The sequence below is a fragment of the Eptesicus fuscus genome, chromosome 24 (genome assembly GCF_027574615.1).
Source record: "Eptesicus fuscus isolate TK198812 chromosome 24, DD_ASM_mEF_20220401, whole genome shotgun sequence".
Classification (NCBI taxonomy): Eukaryota; Metazoa; Chordata; class Mammalia; order Chiroptera; family Vespertilionidae; genus Eptesicus; species Eptesicus fuscus.
Window position 1 is genome coordinate 4,247,802 of NC_072496.1, and position 27,443 is coordinate 4,275,244.

Sequence of the window (27,443 nt, forward strand, 5' to 3'; positions counted from 1 at the left end):
CCTCTCCCTCTCCCTTCCCTCTCCCTTCCTCTCTGAAATCAATTAAAAAAATATATTTTAAAAAAATTAAATCAATCTGCCCTGGCTGGTGTAGCTCAGTTGGTTGAGTATCATCCCATGAACCAAAAGGTTCCTCGTTCGATTTCTGGTTAGGGCACAAGCTCAGGTTGCTGGCTTGATCCCCATTAGGAGCCAACCAGTCAATGATTCTCTCTCATTATTGATGTTTCTATCTCCCTCTCCCTTCATCTCTGAAATAAAAAATCTATTTAGAAAATAAAAATAAAAAGTAACTCGGTAAGGTTCCACCCCCATCCTAAGAAGACCTCCCCATAGGCGCCCAAGTGGGTTGTTCCTTCCTCCCAGTCTGGCTTGAGCCCAGTAGGACCGGATTCGCTGGCGAACTACAACTCCCACTATGCACCGCGCTGGAGGCTGGGTCCTCGCTGAGGGAACGCGAGGGTGTTCCATAGGCGCCTTAAGCAAAAAAAAAAAAAAATCACGCACATTTCCCCCTGCCTTTCCACCTTCACACAGACCTCGCCTACAGGAGGACAGATCGTCGTATTTATTAGCAGCGCACGCTGGGAAGCGTGTAGAGTCGCTTCTGCCGTCAGGCACGGCAGAGGGCACGCGGAGGCGAGGTCCTCCGGGACAGGCACGCGGCGGAGCTTAGTGGCTGAGAGACTTGGACGCAGACCGGAAGTGTGCGAGGGAGAAGGCGGGATGTGAGTGTCTGCGGCCGCGCGCTTCCGGCTCGTGCGTCGACGTCCAAGGGCCCCTGGCAGGCTCTTCCACTGCCGCCCCGCGCACTCTCCCCGGGTCCGAGAGAGAGACCCTCCGTCTCTACGCGTCTCGCCTCCGGCCGTGACGACATGAGCAACAAAGAAGGTGGCGTCTTCCACAGCCCTGGGCGTTATTTACCCAACGGGGGTGGATCTCCAGGCTTTTTGCAGGATTTCCCCCTCCCCTCCCGAGGGATGCCCTCGCCCCGTGCAGGCCGGGGTGGGGGGGCGGCGGTCCTGGTGACTCCCCCTTATCCTCTCCCCGCCTCCACCACACACACTCACACTGGCCCCATTGAACACCTCCACTTCCTTTAAATGCACGAGCTGTTTTTAAACAACTTGGTGGGGCGATACTCCACCTCGTGCCAGAGGAAGGAACCTGTTGGGGGTGGCCAGGCCGAGCGAGTTTGTAAGGTTTGGGGGGGAAAAGAGCCGAGTGGGCCGCGGAAGCGTCCGAGGCCAGGGCCCTGTGGGCGTCCGGCTCTCCAGGCAGGAAATGGGGGGCGGGAGGGTGCCCCCCGACCCCGAGTGGTCGCCTCCGGGTGATGGGAGGGCCTGTCCGACTGTTCTCTCCTCCTCCGCGTCAGGACCCGGAGGGTTCAGGAAGAGGAAGCACGACAATTTCCCCCACAGCCAGCGGAGGGAAGGGAAGGACGTGAACGCGTCGTCACCCGTGATGGTGGCCTTCAAAGGTAAGTTCCCTGGAGCGCGCGCGGGCCCGGGCAGAGAGCCAAAGAGGTCGGAGTGTGCATGGTTTTTTTTTTTTTTTTTTAAATGTTTTTTTTTTTAAATATATTTTATTGATTTTTTACAGAGAGGAAGGGAGAGGGACAGAGAGTCAGAAACATCCATGAGAGAGAAACATTGATCAGCTGCCTCCTGCACACCCCCCACTGGGGATGTGCCTGCAACCAAGGTACATGCCCTTGACCGGAATCGAACCTGGGACCCTTCAGTCTGCAGGCTGATGCTCTATCCACTGAGCCAAACCGGTCAGGGCTTAAATGTTTTTTAAAAAATATATATTTTTATTGATTTGAGAGAGGAAGGGAGAGGGAGAGAGAGATAGAAACATCAGTGATGAGAGAGAATCTTTGATGGGCTGCCTCCTGCACACTCCCCACTGGGGATCAAGCCCGCAACCCGGGCATGTGCCCTCGGCTGGAATCGAACCTGGGTCCCTTCAGTCCGCAGGCTGACGCTCTATCCACTGAGCCAAGCCGGCTAGGGCATTTTTTTTTTTTTAAAACCATACACACTTTAAAAATTAATTAAATAGATGGATATATACACCTGATATGTGTGTGTCTCCCTGATATGAATACACACCTGGTATACTCTGAGTGGCCAGATTATTATGATCTCTGAACGCATAATAATCTTGGCCATCGTGCGCAGAAGAAAAGGGCGGCTGAGAGTTTTAAGAGGCGCCTCTGTGGGTCGATTCCTTTTCCTGGGGTTGGGTGGTGCGAGGTCTGCTATGAAGGTCAAGATGACAAAAATCTTGGGTTTCCTCCCCCTTTTCCCCCATTACGGGCCCACAGGTAAACGTTGCTGAATTGACGTGAGACAGTGCCACCTGGCCAAAAATGATCGCGAATCCGATATATGTCAGCACACACACACATTCACCCGTGCTGCTTGGCCACGGGAGAGGCGCATCACCAGGTGGTTCCGTGGGTGTGCCAGGCCCCGGCACTTGCGCCCACTCTGTAATCCCATGTGCTGGACCGCTGTGCTGGGCGCAGGCTGTAGGCGTGTTTACATCGTGGGCTACGTTACTAAGTAGGATGGCTATGGCGTCACGAGGCAAGAGGAATTTTTCATCTCCGTTATAATCTTCCTGGAGGCCAGGTGCACGGATTCGTGCACATCTAAAGGAAATTATTTAGAAAAAAATACTTTAGAGGCCAGGGAGGGAGGGGGGGCTCCAGGGCATGTCCTGGGCGAGAGGGGCTGGACCCCAGCAGCAAGCTAACCTACTGGTCGGAGCGTCTGCCCCCTGGTGGTCAGTGCACATCGTAGCGGCTGGTCGAGCGGTCAGACACTTAGCATATTAGGCTTTTATTCTATAGGATAGGATAGGGCCACCCTTCTAGGTGAAGTCCATTGGTGACCAGGATGTCGTTATGTACCATATCATTATATATCAGGTGTGTATGTGTATCAGGGAGACACACACATACAATATATACACACATTAGGTGTATATGTACATCTATTTAATTTTTTAAAAATATATTTTTATTGATTTTTTACAGAGAGGAAGGGAGAGGGGATAGAGAGCTAGAAACATCGATGAGAGAGAAACATTGACCAGCTGCCTCCTGCACACTCCCCACCGGGGATGTGCCTGCAACCAATGTACATGCCCTTGATCGGAATCGAACCTGGGACCCTTCAGTCCGCAGACCGATGCTCTATCCACTGAGCCAAACCGGTTTCGGCACTATTTAATTTTTTAAGTGTGTATCTTTTTTTAATTCTCACCTGAGAATATTTTCCCCGTTGATTTTTTTTTTTATTTTTTTAGAGAGAGTGGAGTGTAGGGAGTGGGGGCGGGGGCGGGGGGGAGAGAGAAACATGGATTGGTTGCCTCCCACACGATCCCCAACCAGAGCCGGGAATCAAACCTGCAGCTGAGGTACATGCCCTTGACAGGGAATTGAACCCGCAACCCTCTGGCCCCAGGGCTGACACTCTAACCACAGCGCCAAACGGCCAGGGCACGTTGTGCATTGGTTTTGTTGCCTCAGCTAGACTTCCGAAGACGGATTGTATTTTTGCTTTGACTGGAGCACTTTGCCCAGAGTGGGAACTCCTGTCTATCAGTAAATCTTGCCTGGATGGATGTGTGTTCACAGTTTCATTATAAGGCTCTGAGTGATAAAACCCAGTTAACCATGTGTCTATGTAAAGAAAGGATATTTTAGTTACCAACAGAGTCTTTAATTTCCAAGTACTTTAAAAATATATAAGATGACGTTGTGCTCTTTATAGAGTAAAGAAGAGTTGCTTTGTCATGAATAGTAACTATACTGTGTAATAGACTTTACTTACAGAATAATCATGCTGATGGTCATAATAATGTATTCTTAGCATTTCAGCAGGAACTTGATGCAAGACATGACAAATATGAGAGACTTGTAAAACTTAGTCGGGATATAACTGTAGAAAGTAAAAGGATAATCTTTCTGCTCCATAGGATTACAAGGTGAGTAAATCCTCTTAACTTTTCTTACAGTTGGATGCAGTTCTAACTAGCTGCTAGAATATTCCGTGACTTATTTTTTGAGCATTGGGTCAGAGGACGTTAGCAGCAGGCACATTTATCAGTGAGCTTTGGTAGCTTGTGACTCTCAAGGAATTTTTTTCTTTATCCTTTCATTTCTGTAGGCTCTGCAGTGACATCTCTCATTACTGATGTTGGTGATTTGTGTTCTTTTTCCTGATCTGTCTGGCTCCATGTTACTGATCTTAAAGGATCTTGGTTTTATGGCATTGTCCATTTTTCTACTTAAGTTACCCCTACTTGTTTTTTCCCGTCGCATGCTTGCTTTGGATTCATTTGCTCCTTTTTTCTAGTTTCTCAAGGTGGAAGCTGAGATCAAAGGCGAACTCTCCTTTCGAATGTAGACATTTAGTGCTGTAACTTTCCCTTTTGAGTCTCTAAGTACGCTCTAACTGCATTCCATGAACTTAGATGTGCTGTTTTTCATTTTCATTCCATTCAAAATACTTTCTCAGGGAGACTTCTCGGCTCCGTGTAGGTTTCTCATTCCTGCGCTGTCTCTTGGAAAGTTTCCAGGAACTGAGATAGGCCAATCCGGAGGGCACATGTCCTTTTCCTCACCTCTCTCAGGGATCACTGTCCCGTACTGCCTGTTGTCCAATGTCTGAAAACCATAGTTTTTATGTGGTTTTTTTTTTTTTTCTTTTTAGTTGTTTTTGGTGGGAGGATAATTTCTGCCCACGTTACTTCATCCTGACTAAAAGCAGACTTATCCAGATGTCATATTGTTATGAACATAATTTTTCTTTTTTTAAAAAATTTAAATTCTTTATTGTTGAAAGTATTACATATGTCTCCTTTTTCCCCCATTGACCTCTCCCCGGCTGCTCCCACCCCCATGTAATTTTTCTTATAGTTATGATTATACATAGAGCTTTGTGTACTTTTTTTTTTTTCATTTAATAGTATGTTACAGCATTTTCCATGTGTTTACATAGTTTTAATAAAATCAGTTGTAGTTTTGAGTTAGTATCCAAATACAGTATTTGTTTAGGCCTATGTGAAGTGATAATTAGATTATTTCAGTCTTCCTCTATAAAGCATCTGGCTGATGTCTTAAAAGTTCCCAATATCTTGGCTATAGTGCTCCTGATATGGAGGAAATACTGACTGAGGCGGAAATTAAATTGGATGGTGTCAGACAAAAGATACTGCAGGTGGCCCAGGAGCTCCTGGGAGAGGAGATGCATCAGTTCCATAGAGCCATTACGACAGGTGAGTTCTCTTCAACGCTAACATTTTAAAATAGTGTGCTACCTGATTTATGTGTGCGTTGCATGAATTTTAATGGGTACTTAGTAACATATTATTGGCTTTAAAAAATTGGGACTGCTGAGTAGTAATGTAAAGGTAATCAAAAACATTTAATTGGCTTTATTTTTCTCAAAGTGCAGTTACAGTCATTGATACATTTTAATAAAGTCTGTTTCCTAGTAACTGTTTTCTCAATGACTTTATTCTTGAATGTGTGGAGTGGATTCAGACAAGGGGCACTGAACTCCCAGCATGGGGGTAGCTCACAGGTGGCTCTGAAGCTTCAGCTTTAGTAGGTTCATGAAGGAGAATATATCACCTAGCCAGGGGGATCCAAACCTCTCTGGTGTGCCTCCATACGGGAATTTTAGGGTGGCACTGAGTTTATATTCGTTTTAAAAGTTCCAGGGAATACTGTATCTTGGTGATTATCACCATTTGCAAATTAGAGTTGATCCTTGAACACAGAGGCTAGGGGTGCCAACCAACACCCCCAACCCCGACAATAAAAAGTCCATGTGTACCCCTAGCCAGCTTGGCTAAGTGGGTAGAGTGTCGACCTGTGGACTAAAGGGTCCTGGGTTCGGTTCCAGTCAAGGGCACGTGCCTTATTTGCAGGCTTCTCCCGGGCCCGGACCCTGGTTGGGGCTCATGTAGGAGGCAATCAATCGATGTGTCTCTCTCCCATGGATGTTTCTCTTTGTCTTTCCTGCTCTCTTATATTCTCCCTAAAAATCATTGGAAAAATATCCTCGCATGAGGATTAACAACAACAAAAATCCACATATAACTTTCCCAGAACTTAACTGCTGATTGTCTGTTGTCCATAGGAAGCCTTCCCGATAACATAAACAGTTAATGAACACACATTTTGTGTGTTATGATTAATATGCCGTGTGCTTACAGTAAGTACACTAGAGAAAAGAATATGGTATTAAGAAAATCATAAGGAACAGAAAACACATTTACAGTGCTGTACACACTTATTGGGGGAAAAATCCACGTTTAAGTTTAGACCTGTGTTCAGGGGTCCAAAATAGTTGCATAACTGTTTAAGTGCTTGATTCTCTCCTTGCCATCGTTTTTTTTAATGTGAGTACACTGACAGGAGAGAAGAGAGGAAGGGGGAGAGAGACAGAAACATCCATGATGAGAGAGAATCATGGATCGGCTGCCTCCTGCACGCCCCCTACTGGGGACCAAGCCCGAAACCTGGGCATGTGTCCTTCACTGGAATCCAGCCTGGGACCCTTCAGTCCCCAGTTAGATGCTCTATCCACTGAGCCAAACCAGCAAGGGCTCATAACAAGTCTTTAAAATAAAACTAGGTTCTTTATGTTGAAGCAATAAGAATTATTTTTTCTTAAAGTTAAGTAATCAGTCAAATGAAGAGGTATCTCGGACTTAAATATTTGCTGACAGATATTCTATTTGATAAAACACAGGTTACTTATCATTAGCGTAGCATTAACAATATGATGCTTATGAATAGCTTGCTGTTTGTAATTGTTAAGTGCTTGTTTTGGTGTTGCTCCAAATAGTTGTTCTTTTGACTTGGAGATAAAACAATTCTGGCACTGAACTAAAGGAGTTCTCTGCTTTTCCTCATTAAGAATAGTGCTAATGGCACGCAGAGCAGTTCCCTACGGGACACTTGTGTGAGCTCAAACACTGAGCATCCTACTCATAATGGAACAACAACAAAAGGTTAGGTCTGTTTTCTGCACACTTCTTATCAGAGTAGATTACGGATTGTCCCAAGGGATGGCTAAACAAATGAGCGAATCATTAGTTGCTTGAAATAAGTCACTTAACAGTTTTTTGTGCCCTGTCAATTTTTTGTTTTTCTCTCTTGTTGAAAAATTAACAGTTGGAGAAAATGTCATGCATGTCAAAGAAAGTAAATTATGTTTACATATATATATATGTATTTAGTTTATATCACTACGAGGATAAAAATGGTCATTTCATTTTCGTACACGAAGCTAAGTTCATACCCTAACTGGTATTTTCATTCTCTTACCCGAGAATGTGAATGATGGGGTAAGTGGACATTTTGGGCCAGTTAGAGATATTTCTTAGCTACTGTTCTTTCTATTCATGGCCTTTATTATATCCCGAAGACGAAGGTATAATTTTTACCACTTCATAAGTGAGGGATTCAGACTCACACGAGTTAAGCAACTTGCCCAAGGTCATAAGCTAGTAAGTAGAGCCATGGATTTCATACCACCTGGGTGTTGACTTGAGAATCTAACCCCAGGTAAAGGCTTTATCTTGCTTAAACTCTCCTCCCCCCAATATTAAGCTTTTCCTTATAAACCCACCCACATTATGGCTCTGATGTTGCTCTTTTTCCATAGTACTTAACATATGCCTAAGTCAAACAGGTCCTTATTCCTTGACAAACTGTCTTAGTTTACAATGCCTTAATAGGATAAAGAGTAGTGATCCATTAACATAACTTACCTATTTCTTTTTACTATTATAGCGCATATTGGACTAACCTTTTGGAATAATAACGGCCTCTTTTAATTGTGAGTTAATACATTGAAACAAAAACAAAAAAAAGCCCCACTGCATTCTAAGTTATATTTCTAACAAAAATTTACTACCTGTCATTCTTATTTTAATTATTCTCTGTAATTCAAGTGACAGAGGAGGGCCCTTGTACCCATCTATTCTACATCAATCCTACAGTGTGGGTTGATGTTTGTACTTAACAAATGAGGATATCGAAGTTCAGTGAAGTTGCTGCTATGAACGAACATTGACCTGAAGTCTTTGTGGGAACATAATAAATACCTTCAGTTCTCTTGGGTATCCACCCAGGAGTGGAAGAGCTGGGGGCATATGGCAAACAGTTTTTTGAACGACTAAAAGCCTGGAAAGAAAGTGCAGGCATGAAATTGGAATTTATAATGGAACCTCTTGTCTTGTCTGTTCACCTTTATAAGAATAAGTAAAAATAACCAGAAGCCTTTAATTGGGTTTCCTTGTATATATTCTAAGAGAAGAACGAGAAGAAAAATAACATGACAAAAAAGCAGTCTACAAACTTCGCTCTTACTGGCAGCTGTTTCTGTAAATAATTCTAATTGGATTTCGTCCAAGGCAAAAGCAGAAGGGGAAGGCATTGTTTGATGGGATATGGCAGTGGGTTGAAAATTTTCACCTTGGGGATTAGTCACTGAAAATAGCGGATGTTCTTTTCATCAACTTGAAACATAACTTGTTTAAACATCCTTTAACCTACATGTGACCCAGAAATGCTTTTCAGTGTTTGGGGCCAGGTGGCCTTGAACTTTCTCCATGGTATAGCACGAAACTCAATTTCTATGGAGTAGAAATGGCCACCTCATCTCTGCAGTAACTTTAATCAAACACACCCCAAAGACAACTTAGTTAATGAATAGATATGCTTGGAAATGTAATATTTGATAACCACCACATTAAGAGAGATTGACACCACAGATGAATTTAAAAAATTTATTTATTAAATTGATTGGGGTGACATTGGTCAACATGAACATATAAACTTGCTGTGTGGGTTTCTATGTTACAAGATCTGTCTATTGCACCATGTGCCCACACCCAAAGTCAGATCTTCTCCTGTCACTTCATATTATGACCCCTTCTCTCCCCACCCCCTTCCCTCTGGCAACCACCACTCTGCTGCTTGTGTTCACAGGTTTCAGTTTTATGAGGGAAATCACATGGTTCTTGGCTTTTTCTGTCTGACTCCTTTCACTTGGCATAGTGTTCTCAGGGTCATCCATGCTGTTCAAATGCCGCTAACTCTCAAACCCAGGGCTAGCGCTTGGTGGGCGTGCACTAAGCTTTGTTTAGTCAGGCGATGCGCCACCTGAAGTCTTTATGACGTTCTTATTCAGTTAATGGTTTTCTTCAGTGATTTTCTTGGTTGGTTTTTCAGGACTACAGGAATATGTGGAGGCCGTCTCTTTTCAACACTTTATCAAAACACGATCACTTATCAGTATGGATGAAATTAATAAACAATTGGTATTTACAACCGAAGACAATGGGAAAGAAAATCAGACTGTAAGCATTTAAAACCATATTTCACCTTTATGACATCATTCATGTAACAGTATAATGATTGTAGGCGGTGTATACTGGCTGACAGTTGTAGGAATATTGAGATGGCGGTGTTCTTTCTAAAGTGTGGTGTCATAGATTCCCATGCAGGGAAATGCCTTTTTGACTGTTTAGTTAGTGGATAGGACAGGAACAGCTGTGGGTATACGTCACCCTGTCCACCTGACGCATTACTGAGTGATCCCTGTACGTTCAGTTTCGGTGTCACTGTATTTACTCTGTGCCCTTTATAAGCACTACCTTAAAAAAATGTGTTGCCTTTATTGGCTTTCATTCAAGATACATCTATTTTATTTTTTTAATCCTCACCTGAGGATACTGTTCCATTGATTTTTAGAGAGAGTGGAAGGGAGGAGGAGAGACAGAGAAATATCAATGATGGGGCGGTTGCCTCCCGCACATGCCCCGACGGGCCAGGGATCGAGCCTGCAATCAAAGTAGGTGCCCTTGGCAGGACCCGAACCCAGGACCTTTCAGTCTGCAGGCCGACACTCTGTCCACTGAGCCAGACCAGCTAGGGCTCATTGCATCCTTTTTCAATCTAATGAGGCAAGAATGATCACCCTCACTTTACAACCAAGAAAATGGGCTTATCAGAAGCCACACAACTGATGAGGGTGATGCCAGCTTTGAAACCAGGTGTCTTGAATGCATACTAGTGCCCTGGGTCTCAAGATACAGTATTCAAGCAGTGAGGTGAGATTTTAAATATTTGATATTTCCTGACATATTAGTATACTTAAAGATAAAATTATTTTTCTTTATTTTTATTTTTTTTCTGTTTTAGTATTTAAAAATTACTCAGAGTCAGAAGATGTAAGAAGCTATAGAAATAATGTTTTCTTGAATATTAGCTAAAATGTTCATATTGAAATCGGGAGACTTAATTTGACATGACAGAGAAACTTACTTTAAGGAAGGTATGCATTTTCTCAATTTTTAAATTATATGAAGTTTCTAAAGGAGGAAGTGCATTTTAACATGCTTTTTTCTCTGACATCAACTTTTAGTTATAACCAGGGAACTCCTGTCCAATGATAGAAATAAGAACATTAATATTTCCTTAAGCAAAAGTTATTTCTATAAACGACCTATGCAGTGGAGCCCTCTGTCCACTACTACAGTTTGCCTGCCCTTCCTAAAAGGATGCCCTTTCCCTGACAGTAACAGAAACGAAACAGCGGGCACCCGACGCCATGCTGTAGTGTACAGGCACCCGGAAATCCGGAAGCGGGCTTTGGACACTTACTCCTTTCTGTCGGTAACTAGCTGAATTCCCTCTGGTGTTTCTTGGACCTCATCTCATCTCATACTTTACATTGCGAGGACCGGACCAGATGGTCTCGGAAGAGTAGTCCCACAGTATGGAGTGATCTTAGTAATACCCCCATTTGACTGCCATTTCCTTGCTTGCTTCTCAGCGACTCTGTTACCTATAAAGTTCATGTTCCTAAATGTGCCTTGATACCCATTTAAATTTCTAGACTCATCCTGTACTACTTCCTTTATTTTTATTTTTTAATATATGTTATTGATTTTTTACAGAGTGGAAGGGAGAGGGAGAGAGAGTTAGAAACATCGATGAGAGAGAAACATCGATCAGCTGCCTCCTGCACACCCCCTACTGGGGATGTGCCCACAACCAAGGTACATGCCCTTGACTGGAATCGAACCTGGGACCCTTGAGTCCGCAGGCCAACGCTCTATCCACTGAACCAAACTGGTTAGGGCGACTTCTTCCTTTAAACCTGACTCGGAAGAAAACCTCACTAGTTTCTCAGCTGTACAACTCAGTTGTCACCCGCAGGCCTTTGCAGCCAGCTCCCTCTCTAAAGTGGCCTCCATTGTGATTGCGACTTCCCCTAAGTCTCAGACAGGCTTTTAATCGCAATTTAAGCATCGCCTCTTCCTGAAAGAATGCAGCATGTAGAGAGAAATTGATGTGGAGAGAGATTTACATGATCATGGTAATGGTGATTGATAGCCACTAACATTTATTGAGTATTTACTTTGTGTTGGGCACAATGCCAAGAACTTGGTAAATCTTATTTCTTCCTTGAAATAAACCTCTGAGGTAGGTACTGTTATCCCATTTTACAGATGAGGAAACTGAGGTTTAGAGAGATGAAATAACTTGCCCAAGGGCATACACCTTATGAAGCAAGGTCCTGGAAGAGGTGGGAGGAGATGGGTCAAGGTCATTTGGAAGAGTTAACCTCAAACAAGAGGAGGGACAACTCATCACCTGAGACTGGAGGATAGAAGGTAAAGATGGGTGTGGACCGAAGTTTTCTTTTGTAGGCAAAAGGCCATTGAGAGCTTGTGCCAGGTGACCTGGCAACATGACCAGGCCATTGACAGTAGGTTTGGGATTAAGTAGGGGGCTGAGGAGGTGATGACGGTTTGGAATAATGTCTAAGGAGACTGGAGAGAGAGAAAGGATTGGTGAGTCATTTGTAGTGGGACAAACTACAGATGCAGATGTAATTATTATTTTTCAGCTCAGTGGGACTCAACCACTTGAATTAAGTCCTAACAAAAGTAGGTGTTAACATTGATTCAGGCTGTGTTTTTTCTGGGTGCAGTAGAAAAATAGGAGCCTAAAGGAACTGAGGAGGATGTAGCAAGAGAGTAATCAATGAAGATGATCAGTGCTGCATAGGGATAGGAGAGAGGCCGGAAAAGGCTGAGTGGCTTAGGAAGACGAGAATAATCACAAACGTGGAGGGCTTTACTTATTTAAATTTGCTATTTAAATAAGTACGTTTGTCATGCAGTAAAGTAGTTGGGCCTTGTTGGAGAATGCTTTTAACTTTATTTTGTGTGTCAAGTGAAGTTGGAAATAGTTGACTTTATAATGATACAGTATTAGATTTCAAAGTTATCTTGAACTAATTTCATTAAACTCCCTACCCAAGGCATGAATTCCTCTTGGAACATCACAAATAGTCTTTAGACAAAATAGTTCCTGGAAGGTCCTATTTAGAGAAGATTAGCATGGCTGACCGGCTATTGGTTTTGTACCTTATAATAAATGCGACACATACATATTCCCTCTTTCTCACCGGGTGTTTTCTTTGTGTGTGTGTGCGTGTGTGTGTGCGTGTGCGTGTGTGTGTGTGTGTGTGTGTGTGTGTTCTTTTCCCAGCCCTCTTCCGATGCTCACGATAAAGAGTTTCGTACTTGGAGACTGAGAATCACCCCTGTCGATTACCTCCTGGGAGTGGCCGATCTGACTGGCGAGTTGATGCGCATGTGCATTAACAGTGTGGGCAACGGGGACATCGACACCCCCTTTGAAGTGAGCCAGTTCTTACGCCAGGTGTATGACGGGTTCTCATTCATTGGCAACACCGGCCCTTACGAGGTGTCCAAGAAGCTCTACACCCTGAAACAGAGCCTGGCCAAAGTGGAGAATGCCTGCTATGCCTTGAAAGTCAGGGGCTCAGAAATCCCCAAACATATGCTGGCTGATGTCTTCTCAGTTAAAACAGAAATGATTGATCAAGAAGAGGGCATTTCTTAGAATAACATCGCCAGCTGTTATTCTCTGGAACTCCTAAGAGAGACCAGTTTGTAAGACTGTTATTTGGTATTGTATTTGACTTTATTGTGGCTTTTACATAGGAAATTTTCAGTTTCACTTGTTTTGAATTATAAACAAGGTGTACATAAAATGATCAAAATGAATCATTTTCTGTGTCTTACTCATGAAAGCTTGCATACAAATGTTTGCCCAGAGGCCCCTCTGAATTTTTGCGGGCTAAATTCCATCCTTGGTCTCTGTCATGTGAATGTGCTGAGTGCACTTTCTGCACCCGTTTCGCTTCACTGGGTGTGGGTTTTGACTCTAGTAATTAGTGGAAGCCAATCATAATTTAAGTCGTTGGTTTTGTAATATATAGAAAAGACTTTCTAGTTATACCCCTGGACTTGAGCTTTTTGTTTAAATTTCTTGGCAGTATTGTGCCAAGCCTCCAACATAGGCTTATTCCATAGAACAGAATTAAAATGACTTCAGTTATCAATATACTTTATGTGGCATCATGGTAAGAATTCACAGTATGTTCTGGCTACTTTAGGCCACTTGGAATCCATACGATGAAGTAGCCTTCCAGAAAAATTGACAGATACCCAGATGTTAGTTTCTACATTTAACTTTTGTGCTTTATCACAGGAACTCTGATAGAGAATTGGAGTTAATATTGTGATATTTTCACTGGTGTTTGAGTTGAATTATATACTTGTACATACAACTGTACAACTTTTAGTAGTGATTAGTTAGCAATTTTTTTGTTGTCTATTATATTGACATGAGGCGTGTTTGGAGACTTCCCTATTCTAGCATCTATAAGAAATTATATTTAAGTAATTATAATGAAGTTTTGAAATCTCTGAAATACTAAGTTAACCCAAACCTTTGTAGTTGTCTAGTTGTGTTAACCGATAGTATAAAAAGTTGCCAAAGAAAACTTACCCTGTCCAATTCAGCAATAAGACAATGGCCAACACACTGGGAACAACAGTGGTAGTTTCTGGTTGTATTTAGCGTTGGCCTTTGCCTACAGAAATGAGTTGTAGTTGCCCCCTGTGCTGTGAAGCCGACCTGAGCATGACGCTGTTGGCCGACAACCAGACATTTCCACTGGGTTTTGTAAGTTTTGAAAATCTAGCAACTGGATGTTATTTTTTGAAAGATTAGCTGCTCTGTTTGTAAGGGCTGATTCTTTGAAAGTGTAATTTCCTTCCAACAAATTACCTAGAGAAAAATAAAACATAGGCATGCCTAATAAATGAGGTTTGTTTGATAGTTTGTTTTGGTGGTAGTGAGTTTTTTGTTTCCCTGTTCAAAGATATATTGCCGAAATGTAGTCTCATGACATATTTTTGTTTCTTTTGCCACTTGAAGTTAAATTTATGTTAAAAATAAAATAGCTTACAGATGTTTAAAACTGAAGTCTTTGAATAAAATACTAAAACATAAAGTTAATCTTATTTTTTATTATGGTGAGAAATACTTAAATTGTTGTATATAACCCCCCTCCGCCATCACCATGTATCCCCTCGATGCCCTCTTTCACTCCTCCCCACCCCCAATCACCACACTGTTGTCCATTGTTATATATAATTTTTGGCCCAAACAGGAAACCCAATATAGATGAGCTTGATAGGGAGATTTACTATTTCTTAAAATAGGTCCAGAGGTTGGGCGCGTTTCAGGAAAGACATTTCTCCCATCGCATTCACCCAGACCAGGTCACGTTCTCATTCCTCTGAGCCAGTCACTGGAAAGGAGGACTACTTCACCTGGATTGGCCAAGTGCACTTGATCCGAGAGGAGGAGGAGGAGGACAAGACATCAGATTCGGAGCGGGGAGGCTGCCTTGAGTAGGGAGTGAACTGTCCCCATCCTAGGTTGTTGATACTCCTTTAAAAAATATATTTTTTATTGATTTCAGAGAGGAAGGGAGAGAGAGAGAAGCATCAATGATGAGAGAATCATTGATTGGCTACCTCCTGCACACCCCGATCAAACCCCAAAACTGGGCTTGTGCCCTGACCGAGAATCGGGAATCAAGCTCTGACCTCCTGGTTCATAGATGGACGCTCAGCCACTGCGGGCCTTGGTTATTTTCTACAGGGTGTGGTGTTGGTGGGTAACCTTTGAAGTTAGTCTTCGAGTTCCAGGATGGCAAAGGCAAGTTGCATTGAACTGGAAGAGGAATGGGCATGAGAGATGGATAGTGAGGGACAGGGCGTGGTCCCTCCCCTGTGGGAAGACGGTGCAGCGCCTTGATTGCATGAAGGACCCTTGTCGCATCGCAATTGGTCAAAGCATGATGTCGTTTGGAAGGTGAAACCTAGCGGGAAGGGGGTGAGCGAGTGCCCAGTACCCAAAGGCGTGGGCGAGGCCGGGCGTTGCTGTTGATGCTCCGGACCAGACCTGCCTTCTCAACTCCATTGTAGGAAGTTGGAGGCCAGCCTTCCTTGACTGTCTTGCTGGGTGGGTTTCACTCGCAGTCGACAATGAGAGAGGTGCAGGTGCTATTGGAAAAACCAAAGAGGACAGAGGCCGCCCCTGCTCCGTGGGCCTCCGCGGGCAGGTGTGAGGGCGTGTGGGGTGGCAGACGTGAGCTTCTGCAGGGCCTTCACCTGCTTCAGGGCAGCGAGCCCACGTCGTCAGCTGTGTTTCCTGTCATTCCGGTGGCTCCGTGACTCCCTGAGTTCGCTGGCAGCGTTCCCGGCCTCTCCCAGGTTTTGGAAGCACCTGGATTAAATCTTTCCTGCGTGGAGTACCGGCAGTGCTTTCTGTTTTCCTGACTAAATGCCAGCGAATAGAGCCAATTGCAGATATGAAATGCACGGGGGTATTTTATTTTATTTTATTTTATTTTATTTAAACCTTCAGAAGGAATGTAATCCTTCCAATACTTTTAAAAATATATATATTATATTGATTTTTTTACAGAGAGGAAGGGAGAAGGATAGAGAGCTAGAAACGTCGATGAGAGAGAAACATCGATCAGCTGCCTCCTGCACACCTCCCCACTGGGGATGTGCCTGCAACCAAGGTACATGCCCTTTGACTGGAATCGAACCCGGGACCCTTCAGTCCACAGGCCGATGCTCTATCCACTGAGCCAAACCAGTCAGGGCATAAGTGATCCATTTTCTAAGCAAACACTGGAACCTTCTTCTAGCTAGCCTGTTCCCAGCCGAATTACAAATCAACAGCCCCTCGGGCAGTTAAATATGATCATTACAGGGAAAACTCATGGTGACTTTCTGAGGCCAAGGCACTGGATCCAGTGTAGATTAAACTTAAATTTGTGGACCACAGGCCTGTGCGTTTTTATTAACCTCTTCCTTCATCTACCGAACAGGATGTCAGGGCTCGAGCAGGCCTTGTCTTCTCAAAGCACCTTTATCACCCCTCCCCTACCAGGCATTTTTTCATGGCTACAGAGCTGCCCATCATGGCGCCATAATGAATAGACTCAACCAATCCTGTTTTATTTTAAACTAGAGGCCCAGTGCATGATTAAATCATGCACGTGTAGGCTGTCTGTCCGCTGGTCGGTACCCGGTGTGGCCGGCAGCTCTGAAGTCCCTGGGCCCCTAGGGCGAGGCGGGCGGGGGCGTGGTCCTCCGGTGGCCGGAGCCCAGGCCAGGGTCTTGCCTTCGCCTCCTGCCCAGGAAGGCTGGGGCCGCCGCCGCCTCCTCTGCCTTCTGGCTCCCTCATGAGCCCTCCCTCGGCCGGCCCGGGCTGAGTGGAAACCCGCGTGGAAACCCGCGTCCTCTGCGGACACCGCTGCGCGCTCCTGCACCTCAACTGCCGCCAGACTCCTCCCCCGGGAGCCGCGCTGCCTGCCTGCCCACGCCGCCTCATCAGCCGGGGCCTCCAAACGCCCGGCTCGCTGCCCCAGAGGCCCCTTCTGTGCCGCAGCACAGCCATGGCGCAGACGCTGAGCTCGCTCCGCAGCTGGCGACTCAAGCTCAGCGTCCTGCCAGCCCAATCACCACCCCGGCCACCCCGAGTCCTGCCCCCTGCTCCTCCTGCTGGCCCAATCGTGGGCGTAGCGGAGTGATGGTAATTTACATATTACCTTCTTATTATATAGGATGTACTTATTTATATTTTAAAGGTTAATTTTAAATGCTTGTGATTACAAACAAAACCGACACAAAAATGGCCTAGCCGGCGTGGCTCAGTGGTTGACCGTCGACTTAGGAACCAGGAGGTCTCGGTTCGATTCCTGGTCAGGGCACATGCCTGGGTTGTGGGCTCGGTCCCCAGTAGGGGGCGTGCAGGAGGCAGCCGATCCATGATTCTCTCTCATCATTGCTGTTTCTATCTCTCCCTCCCTCTCCCTTCCTCTCTGCAATTAATACAAATATAACAAACAAAAACCAGACACAAAGGGCCTAATGACTGCGTGTCCTCCTGCATCTCTGCTGCTTTCTCTAGGACACATTGCTGAAGGGAGAATCGCTGGGTCATAGGAAGGTCCTTATTTATTGACAAGCTGAATTGTCTCCTTCTAGAACGGTCCTCAGATGGTTGAAAACTCCCTTCTCAAAGCCTCGTTTCCCAAGATCTCAGTGACGTGGCCGTACATGTCTGCGTCTCTCCGCAGAGCTGCAGGCCTCACACGCTGATTTCCTTCCCAGGACCCCCAAGGGGTGGTCCCTGGCCTGGCTCCCCGACCTCGCCCCACCCCGCCGCAGTTCATCGGAATTCCACGTGTCGCACGCGCTCCGAGCAGCGGGTACGTGCGCCCGGGGAGGACGGTCCCTGTGATTGCTTTTCAACGTGAAAAAGAAAGTGTCTCTGCCTCACATGTATCCGCCTCGGTGGCCAGCGCCCAGCCCCATCCTGCCTCCAGGAGCTTAACGAGGCCAACAGGTGCTGTTTCTTTAATCTTCATCAGCGTGCTGTCGGGGGCTGGCATTCCTGGAACTGTGATGGGACGGACTAAAACGTACGGGAAGATATCCCTCAGGTCTTCCAACTCCCAGTTCCAGTCTCGCTGTGCTTTTCTGAAGCCATTTCTATGGCAGAATGCTAAGTGAGAAACCTCCAGTGTGGCTCAGGGGTTGAGCGTCGACCTCTGAACCAGGAGGTCTCGGTTCGATTCCCTGTCATGGCACATGCCCCAGTTGCAGACTCGATCCCTAGTGTGGGGCGTGCAGGAGGCAGCCGACCCATGATTCTCTCTCATCATTGATGTTCCTCTATCTCTCTCCCTTCGTCTTTCTAAAATCAATAAAAATAAATTAAAGGGGGTCAGCTGTGAAGGTGCCAATTGACGTGTGGACCGATATTGGGGGGACAGACACTGTGGGTGCCTGGTGGCCCTCAGGAGAGACCCCAGGCGGTGGCTCAGGAGGCGGCACAGCCAGGATGGGGCACCGCGGGTGGCACAGAGGAGAGCCAAGCGCCGGAGGTTGTGCTGTGGATACTGATAAAGGCGACACGGAGTTCAACCTGAAGCAGGAAGTCCAGCCGCAGCGCGTCCCCTCCTCCCCCTCTGACATCTGCCAGCAGCACCGGCCTTTGTGTTAAAAGGAGGCGGGTCGGGGAGCAGCTGAAGAATGGGGACCAGTTTCCTCTCTTTGTGCCCCAGCCCCACTCCTTGACACGCCCTCCATCCTGAGTCAACTCTGGTCCTCAGCTGCAGTGACAGCGTGCATCCTGGAGGAGCAAATGCTACTCCGAGGGCCCAGGGGGGCAGAGGCAGGAGGCAGGGTGGGAGGGAGGAGGAGAGGAGGGGAGAGAGGGAGGAGGGAGGAGAGAGCAGGGAGGAGGGTGGGAGGCAGGGGGCAGAAGGGAGGAGGGAGGAAGCACTAGGTAAGATAGAGAAGGCAGGAGAGAGGAGGGCAGGGGTAGGAGGGAGGAGGGTGGGGGCAGGAGAGAGGAGGGAGAAGGCAGGAGAGCGGAGGGAGGAGGGCAGGGGGGAGGAGGGAGGAGGACGGGGAGGAGGGAGGGAGGAGGGAGGGGGTGGGGGGGAGGAGGGAGGAGGGTGGGGAGTGGGAGGGAGGAGGGAGAAGGGCAGGCGGTGGGAGGGAGGAGAGCAGGAGAGAGGAGGGCAGGGGATGGGAGGGAGGAGGGAGAAGGGTGGGGAGTGGGAGGGAGGAGGGCAGGAGGGAGAAGGCAGGAGAGCGGAGGGAGGAGGGCAGGGGGGAGGAGGGAGGAGGGCAGGGGGAGGAGGGAGGAGGGCGGGGAGGGGAGGGTGGGGGGTGGAGGGAGGAGAGAAGAGGGAGGAGGGGGAGGAGGGCAGGGGGCAGGAGGGAGGATGGGACTGTGAGGATTTCTGGGAGCACCTGCCGTCCAGCGCCGGCAGGAGAAGTGGGGTCAGCCCGGTCCTCGCTGCCTGTGTGAAGCTGTGCTTATTGACTCTCTGAGAAAACCATAAAACCAGCCGCATGGCTCAGTGGTTGAGCATCGACCTATGAACCAGGAGGTCACAGGTCGATTCCCGGTCAGGGCACATGCCCGGGTGGTGGGCTCGATCCCCAGTGTGGGGCGTGCAGGAGGCAGCTGATCAGTGATTCTCTCTCATCACGGATGTTTCTCGCTCTCCCTCTCCCTTCCTCCCTGAAATCAATAAAAATACATATTTAAGAAAAAGAAAGAAAGACGCCCTGAAATCTCTGCCCCGGGGTTGTTGCTCGTGTTAGGGGTGCCCTCCGGAGACTTGGTTTCGGGAAGGCCCAGGATCGGAAGGAAGGGCCAAGGAGCTTGTGAAGGACCAGGCAGGCCTCTGCGCACCCGGGGCTCCCCCAGACGCCGCTCCTTCCAGCCTGGGCTTCCTGCCTCGCGCCTCTGCAGCCAGTTCAGCGCAGACCTTGGTCTTGGGGCGTTGGAGCCCTGAGGTTGGACTGGGGTGACCTGGCAGGCGGGCGGGGTGGGTCGGGCGGCTCCCACTACGTGCCGAGGCAGCGGCCCCGGCGCATCTGGAATCCTCTTTGACCGCATCTGGCATCTCCACGCCGGGAGGTCAGCAGAAAATAATAACCCATTTCAATAACAAACCCATCAGGTTGTTTTTAAATATGGAAACGTCAGAAAGAAAACACAAGTGATTCAGAATCCCCCAGCTTGGCGAACCCCTCCGTGGACACTAAAAAAATCACGGCCACTGCCCCACCAGCATGGCTGGCTCCGTGGCTGAGCATCGACCTAGGAACCAGGAGGTCACGGTTCCATTCCCGGTCAAGGGCACATGCCCGGGTTGCGGGCTCCATCCCCAGTGTGGGGCGTGCAGGAGGCAGCCGATCCATGATTCTCTCTCATCATCGAAGTTACTATCCCTCTGTCCCTCTCTCTTCCTCTCTGAAATCAATAAACATGTATTTTTTTTTTAAAAGAAAATCATAGCCGAAACCGGTTTGGCTCAGTGGATAGAGCGTCGGCCTGCAGACTCAAGGGTCCCAGGTTCGATTCCGGTCAAGGGCATGTACCTTGGTTGCAGGCACATCCCCAGTGGGGTGTGTGCAAGAGGCAGCTGATCGATGTTCCTCTCTCATTGATGTTTCTGACTCTCTATCCCTCTCTCTTCCTCTCTGTAAAAAATCAATAAAGTATATATTTTTAAAAATTATAAAAAAATATTGGGAAACAAAAAAGGAATTGGTCGCCCTGGCCAGTTGGTTGAGCGTCATTCTACGCACTGTTTGCTGGGGCACGTGCCTGGGTTGCGGGCTCAGTCCCTGGTAGCCGATCGATGTGACGCTCACACGTCGATGCCTCTCTCTCTCCCTCTCCCTTCCTCTCTCTCTAAAAATCAATGAAAAAAATTGAAGGAAAAAAAAAAAAGATATCGGTAGGTTTTGTCAAATTGCCCTTTGAATGGGTTGCCTCCGTGTGTCACCTTCCCCAAAATGGGAAGGAAGTTGAGGATCGTTTCATGCGTCAAATGGCTTATTCCTCTGCTTTGCTCCTGTCCCCACTGGGCTCCGCATCCTTCTCTCTGCCTTGGCTGGGTTTTATAAAGAAAATAAAGAAAGAGAAGAAATTCGCTTTTTTGCCTACCATTGTGTTTTGCAAGTGTCCCCCCCAGTTTGTGGCCTGTGTCTTAACGTGGTGGTCAGTCATTGCTCTGTTTCGCTCTGGTGTGGTTTTGGGGACGGAGAAACTTGAATATTTCATGTGGCAAACTTGGCGGCATGCCTGCAGGCTGTGGGCTTTCTGTCTTGTTTTCAAAGGCTTCCCCAACCCGATGCCACGCAATCCATTCATCAACCCATCCATCCATTCACCCCTGCTTTTTTGGGGGGTTAATTCTCACCCGAGGATATTTTTCCATTGATTTTTTTTAGAGAGAGGGGAAGGGAGGGGGAGAGACACAGAGAAACATCGACGTGAGAGAGACACATGGATTGGCTGCCTCCCGCACGCGCCCCGACCAGGACTGGAGATGGAGCCTGCAACCCAGGTACATACGTACGTACGCACGCTTGACCGGAATCGAACGCGGAACCCTTCAGGCCGCAGGCCCGATGCTCCATCCACGGAGCCAAACCAGCGAGGGCATACCCCCGCTTTTTATGTAAAAAACACACCTACCTTTTGTTGTTAGGAAAGTCATATGATCAATTAGGAAAGTTTACAAAATACATATAAGCAAAAGGATAAGAATGTCCTATAGTCTAATTGCCAGAGCTAGTCACTATGAACATTTTACAATAGAAAGTTCAGCCTATAATTCCACACAGTAATTAGTAAGGCATGTGTTCTAATGTCATGAACTAGCTTGTTAAATATTTGAATTATATATATATATATGGAGAGAGAGAGAGAGAGAAAGGTCCTATATAATAAAGAGCTAATATGCTAATTAGACCAAACAGCTGAACGACCTTCCGGACGAAGCCATGGCTGTGAGGGCTGAGCCCCTTGCATGAATTTCGTGCATTGGGCCTCTAGTATGTATGTGTATATATATTTGTGTATATATATATATATTTATATATATTTCAGAGAGGAGAGGGAGAGAGGGATAGAAACATCCATGATGAGAGAGAATCATTGACCAGCTGCCTCCTGCACGCCCCACACTGGGGATCGAGCCCGCAACCCGGGCACGTGCCCTGACTGGGAATCGAACCGTCACCTCCTGGTTCATAGGGTGAAGCTCAACCACTGAGCCACACTGGCCGGGCATATTTTGGGATCTTGAATCAACTGCTGACCCCGGGCCCTTGGCTGCCCAGAGAGCTTTTGTTCTAATGCATTTGTGCGTTGTCAGAGACTATAAACTTAATTCTTACAGAGAGGAAGAAAGAGGGATAGAGAGTTAGAAACATCGATGAGAGAGAAACATCGATCAGCTGCCTCTTGCACACTCCCTACTGGGGATGTGCCCGCAACCAAGGTACATGCCCTTGACCGGAATCGAACACGGGACCCTTGAGTCCGCAGGCCGACGCTCTATCCACTGAGCCAAACCGGTTTTGGCTAAACTTTATTCTTTAGCAACCAAAACAAATCATGGGGTCAGGGTCCTAAAGAAATTAGACAGAGGTCCTTAAAGAACTCAGGTCTATCCTGCTCATCTTTTTTTTTTTTTTTTTTTTAAATCCTCACCCAAGGATATGTTGCCATTGATTTTAGAGGGAGTGGAAGAGGGAGGGAGAGACAGGGAGAGAAACATCGATGTGAGCGAAACACAATAATTTGGCTGCCTCCTGCACACACCCTGCCCAGGGCCTGCAACCGAGGTACGTGCCCTTGACCGGAATCAAACCGGGGACCTTTCAGTCTGCAGGCCGACGCTCTATCCACTGAGCCGTATTTTGATCTCGTCTTGGGCTGGGTTTTCACAGCCATCTCTGCGGGAGAAACCACCGCCTCATTTTCTCTCCTCTTGGATTCTCCAAGCCAAGTACGGAGTCACCGAAATTCAGGCACGGACAGGGAAGCGATGGCGCGGTGAATGTGGGAAGGCCCCACGCCAGCGCGAAAACCTGGTGTCATTTCTCCGGTCCCTGTGATTTTTGGAAATCTCCACCGAGCCCCCAAGACCACGGCACCAGGCACCTCTAACACAGCGGGGAGATGCGGGTCCCCCGGGAAGGGTGCAGCCAGGCCGCCTGCACACTCGGTCGGACCCCCCAGAGCAACGCCCGCCGAAGCCGTTCCACCCAGCGCGGTTGGACCGCGGCCAGACCCCGGCTTTCACGCTGACAAATAAATATATAGCGTTCACGGACCGATGACCAGAAAACGCCCACATCTGGTTTTTCTCTTAGCGCTGCCTCTTTGTCTTGTCACTGTGGAAAAAAAAACCCCGGAAAAGTCTTGAAAGCTAATTAGCTCCAAATTTACTTTAGGCGAGAAGGGCCAAAGAGGGTTGATGACAAATTTTTCTTTGTTCCCGCTGCCAAGCGGGTCTTTGACCCTTCCACGGAACATGCGTGGTTATTTAGTTGCGCGCAAGGCCTTTGTTTTTTCTTTCGAATTCAGAAATCTCTTTCCTGGAACAGGCACCTGGCTTCTGACTCCTATTTGCAAAGAATTTGCCGTCTCCAAGAAGCTTTGAAAACACTGTACAGCCCTGGCTGGTGTGGCTCAGTGGATAGAGCATCGGACTGTGGACTGAAGGGTCCCAGGTTCGATTCCCGGTCAAGGGCACATGCCCAGGTTGCAGGCTCAAATCCCCAGTGTGGGGCGTGCAGGAGGCAGCCGATCCGTGATTCTCTCTCATCATTGATGTTTCTATCTCTCTCTCCCTCTCTCTCCCTCTTTGAAATCAATAAAAATAGCCGAAACCGGTTTGGCTCAGTGGATAGAGCGTCGGCCTGCGGACTGAAAGGTCCCAGGTTCGATTCCGGTCAAGGGCATGTACCTTGGTTGCGGGCACATCCCCAGTAGGAGGTGTGCAGGAGGCAGCTGGTCGATGTTTCTCTCTCATCAATGTTTCTAGCTCTCTATCCCTCTCCCTTCCTCTCTGTAAAAAATCAATAAAATAAAAAAATTAATAAAATATATATTAAAAAAGAAAGAAAATACTGTACAAAATCTCTCTTTCAGTAGTGTATACACTATCTGTGTAATATATAATAGTTTAAATATGATATACACTGAGTGACCAGATTATTATGATCTCTGAACGCATAATAATCTGGCCACTCAGTGTATATTTCCTTTATTACATTTCTAGGCAATGTAAGAAGGAAATGTGTGACAATTATATGTATTTTTTAAAAATGTATTTCATTGATTTTTCACAGAGAGGAAGGGAGAGGGATAGAGAGTTAGAAACATCGATGAGAGAGAAACATCAACCAGCTGCCTCCTGCACACCTCCTACTGGGGATGTGCCCGCAACCAAGGTACATGCCCTTGACCGGAATCGAACCCGGGACCCTTCAGTCCGCAGGCCAATGCTCTATCCACTGAGCCAAACCGGTTTTGGCAAATTATATGTATTTTTTTAAAAAATATTTTTTTAATTGATTTTAGAGAGGAAGGGGAGAGAGAGAGAGAGAGAGAGAGAGAGAAGAAACATCAATGATGAGAGAGAATCATGGATCAGCCACCTCCTGCACGCCCCCCACTAGGGATTGAGCCTGAAACCCTCCTGGTCCATAGGTCAAGGTTCACAGGTCCACCTAGCAGGGGCTCAGTGGCCCTTTTAGCCTCCCGATCTAACGAGGAGCCAGGCCCGCCCTCTGCCCGATGGGAAAGTGCAGAGGCCCTAGGCTTGGTGCCGATTTCTCCTCCGCGTCCCCCCTCACTGGGAGGCTCTGCCGGACCCTGAGCCCGGCTGTGAGTCTGCGAACGCCAGGAAACCGAGCTCTCGCTGGGCTTAATCAACCCCGCTGCCCTCTGGACTCTGCGGAGGGCCTGGGACTGCAGGCCCGGGAGCCCGGCCAGGAAGCTGTTTCCTGGCCAAGCCCATGTGCATAACAACTAGAAGAGTATCGCTCCCCCCTCCCTTTTGTTTAAAGTATGAAATGAGTGTCACGCGTTCCCCCGTGTAAATATTGGCATCCATCGCTTATTTTGTACCGGGGGGGGGGGAGGTGGGGGGAGCGCTGTCTTCTGTGGCTGCGGGCAGTGCCAGGGCCTCGGCCTCCTCGTGGGTAACCCAGCTCCTCGCTCACCCAGGAAGGACATGGAGACGTTTCATTGCAGACGGCAAATCTGAAGCAAAATGTGGCAACGGCCCGGCCGGCGTGGCTCAGGGGTTGCTCATCGGCCTAGGAACCAGGAGGTCATGTTCCGATTCCCGGTCAAGGGCACAGGCCCGGGTGGCAGGCTCGGTCCCCAGTAGGAGGCATGCAGGAGGCAGCTGGTCCATGATTCTCTCTCATCATGGATGTTTCTCTCTCTCTCTCTCCCTCTCCCTTCCTCTCTGAAATCAATTAAAAAGTAATAATTTTCACTACAGTGATCTAGTAAATGAATATAATGAACCATCAGTCTTTGCCTAGTTAAGTTTGTATTTTCACTTTTTTCTTTTCCTTTTGTAGTTTTTTTTTTTTTTTTTTTTTTTTTGCCTCCGTCGAATATTTCCATCGGATACATTTCTAGGACTGAAATTCTTGGTTTAAAGGGTGGTTCATATTTATTTATTTTCGGGTTGGAACACACCCCTCTTCCCTTTCTTGCTTGACTGTTTTTACTCTCAAAAGGTGAAAGCCACGGAGCGGCTTGGTCATAAAGAAAAGTGTCGAGAATGTTCTCATTCCATTTATCTTTAAGACCTTTTTCTTCCTGTTGTGGAGGCCCTGGTGCTGGCTCCAGGAACCACTGGCGAATGGAAAGTGACTCCGTCAGTGCCTGAGGAATGTGGTGTTGAGATTAGGTCAGAACAACAGGTCTTTATTGAGCACCTACTGTGTGCAATGAACACAGACCAAAGTGCATAGGAGAGTCTGGAAACTGTGACTTAACCCATTGTCTCCACTAGTCCGTTTTTTGTTTTGTTGTTTGTTTGTTTGTTTTGTTTTTTCAGAAATTTCCTCCTTCCTGGGCCTCAGGCGGCCCTCATCAGGATCTATTCTCACCTGGCCAGTGTTGCTCAGTGAGTTGAGCGTCGACCTATGAACCAGGAGGTCACAGTTCGATTCCCGGTCAGGGCACATGCCCGGGTTGCAGGCTCAGTCCCCAGTAGGGGGCGTGCAGGAGGCAGCAGATCCATGATTCTCTCTCATCATTGATGTTTCTCTCTCTCCCTCTCCCTTTCTCTCTGAAATCCATAAAAAAAAATATACATTTTGATTTTTTAAATTTTCTTTATTGATTAAGGTATTGCATATGTGTTCTTATTCTCCCATTACCTCCCCCCTATCCCTCCACTCATGCCCTCACCCCCCTTATATCATAAAAATATATTTTAAAAAAAGAAGAAAGAAAGCCAGTCTTACAGGTGGCACCTTTCCAGTGGTGGGACTGGGGGTGGGAAGCAGGGTCAGAGGTGTCCCCGGGGACACGCCGGAGGGGACTCAGTGGCCCCTGAGGTCGGCCAGATTCATGGCCTGGTCCTCCCACCTCCATGTGTTCAGTCCCAAACGACCAAAGCGCAGCCGGAGCCAGGGGTCGCAGGAGGGGTGTTGGGTATAGCAGGAGAGGACCAGGCAAAATCCCTTTTCTCAGATCCTGGGAGAGACTGGGAGGGTGGCAGCACATACGGCATTTCTAGTGCAGGTCTGCCACCTAGTGGTCATTTCGAAGAAGCGCTTTTTATACTTATTTACCTACTTATGGAAGTATTTTGACACACGCCAAGACATTTTTACCTGTCAATCCATCTTTTCTTTTCTTTTCTTTTCTTTTCTCTTCTTTTCTTTTCTCTTCTCTTCTTTTCTCTTCTTTTCTTTTCTTTTCTTTCCTTTTCTTTTCTTTTCTTTTCTTTTCTTTTCTTTTCTTTTCTTTTCTTTTCTTTTTTTGTCATTTTGTTAATCCTCACCCCAGGATATTTTTCTGTTGATTTTTTTAGAGAGAGTGGAAGGGAGGGGGAGAGACAGAGAGAAACGTCGATGTGAGAGAAACACATCGATGGGTTGCCTCCTGCATGAGCCTGGGCCAGGGCCTAGCCCGGGGAGGAGCCTGCAACCGAGGTTACGTGCCCTTGACCGGAATCGAACCCGGGACCCTTTGGTCCGCAGGCCGACGCTCTGTCCACTGAGCCACACCGGCTAGGGTTATTATTATTTAAAAAAAATAAAATTGGAATGATTCCTTCCTGCTTTCTCATGTGGTTGTTGTACTCATTGAAAGAGCTGAAGTAGCCCTAACCGGTTTGGCTCCGTGGATAGAGCGTCGGCGTGCGGACTGAAGGGTCCCGGGTTCGATTCCGGTCAAGGGCATGTACCTTGGTTGCGGGCACATCCCCAGTAGGAGGCGTGCCGGAGGCAGCTGATGGATGTTTCTCTCCCATTGATGTTTCTAACTCTCTGTCCCTCTCCCTTCCTCTCTGTAAAGATCAATAAAAATATATTTAAAGAAAGAAAGAAAGAGCTGAAGTAAGAGAAGACAC

The 27,443-nt window shown here is 47.1% G+C and overlaps 1 protein-coding gene across 2 annotated transcripts; it reads left to right on the plus strand.

Annotated features, from left to right (window-relative positions):
- The first annotated feature begins 701 nt into the window (after positions 1-701).
- TSNAX (translin associated factor X) lies at positions 702-18,203 on the plus strand. 2 transcript variants are annotated; one of them, XM_054713021.1, is made up of 6 exons: positions 702-891; positions 1,376-1,480; positions 3,888-4,002; positions 5,165-5,295; positions 9,269-9,396; positions 17,626-18,203. In XM_054713021.1, exons 1-6 carry the CDS (start codon positions 876-878, stop codon positions 18,025-18,027), a joined length of 897 nt encoding a protein of 298 aa, XP_054568996.1. In that variant the 5' UTR covers positions 702-875; the 3' UTR covers positions 18,028-18,203. The 2 variants fall into 2 exon arrangements, with proteins under 2 accessions (XP_054568996.1, XP_008147997.1); XM_008149775.3 differs by lacking the exon at positions 17,626-18,203 and adding an exon at positions 12,602-14,443 and having other exon boundaries at positions 706-891.
- The last annotated feature ends 9,240 nt before the right edge of the window (positions 18,204-27,443 follow it).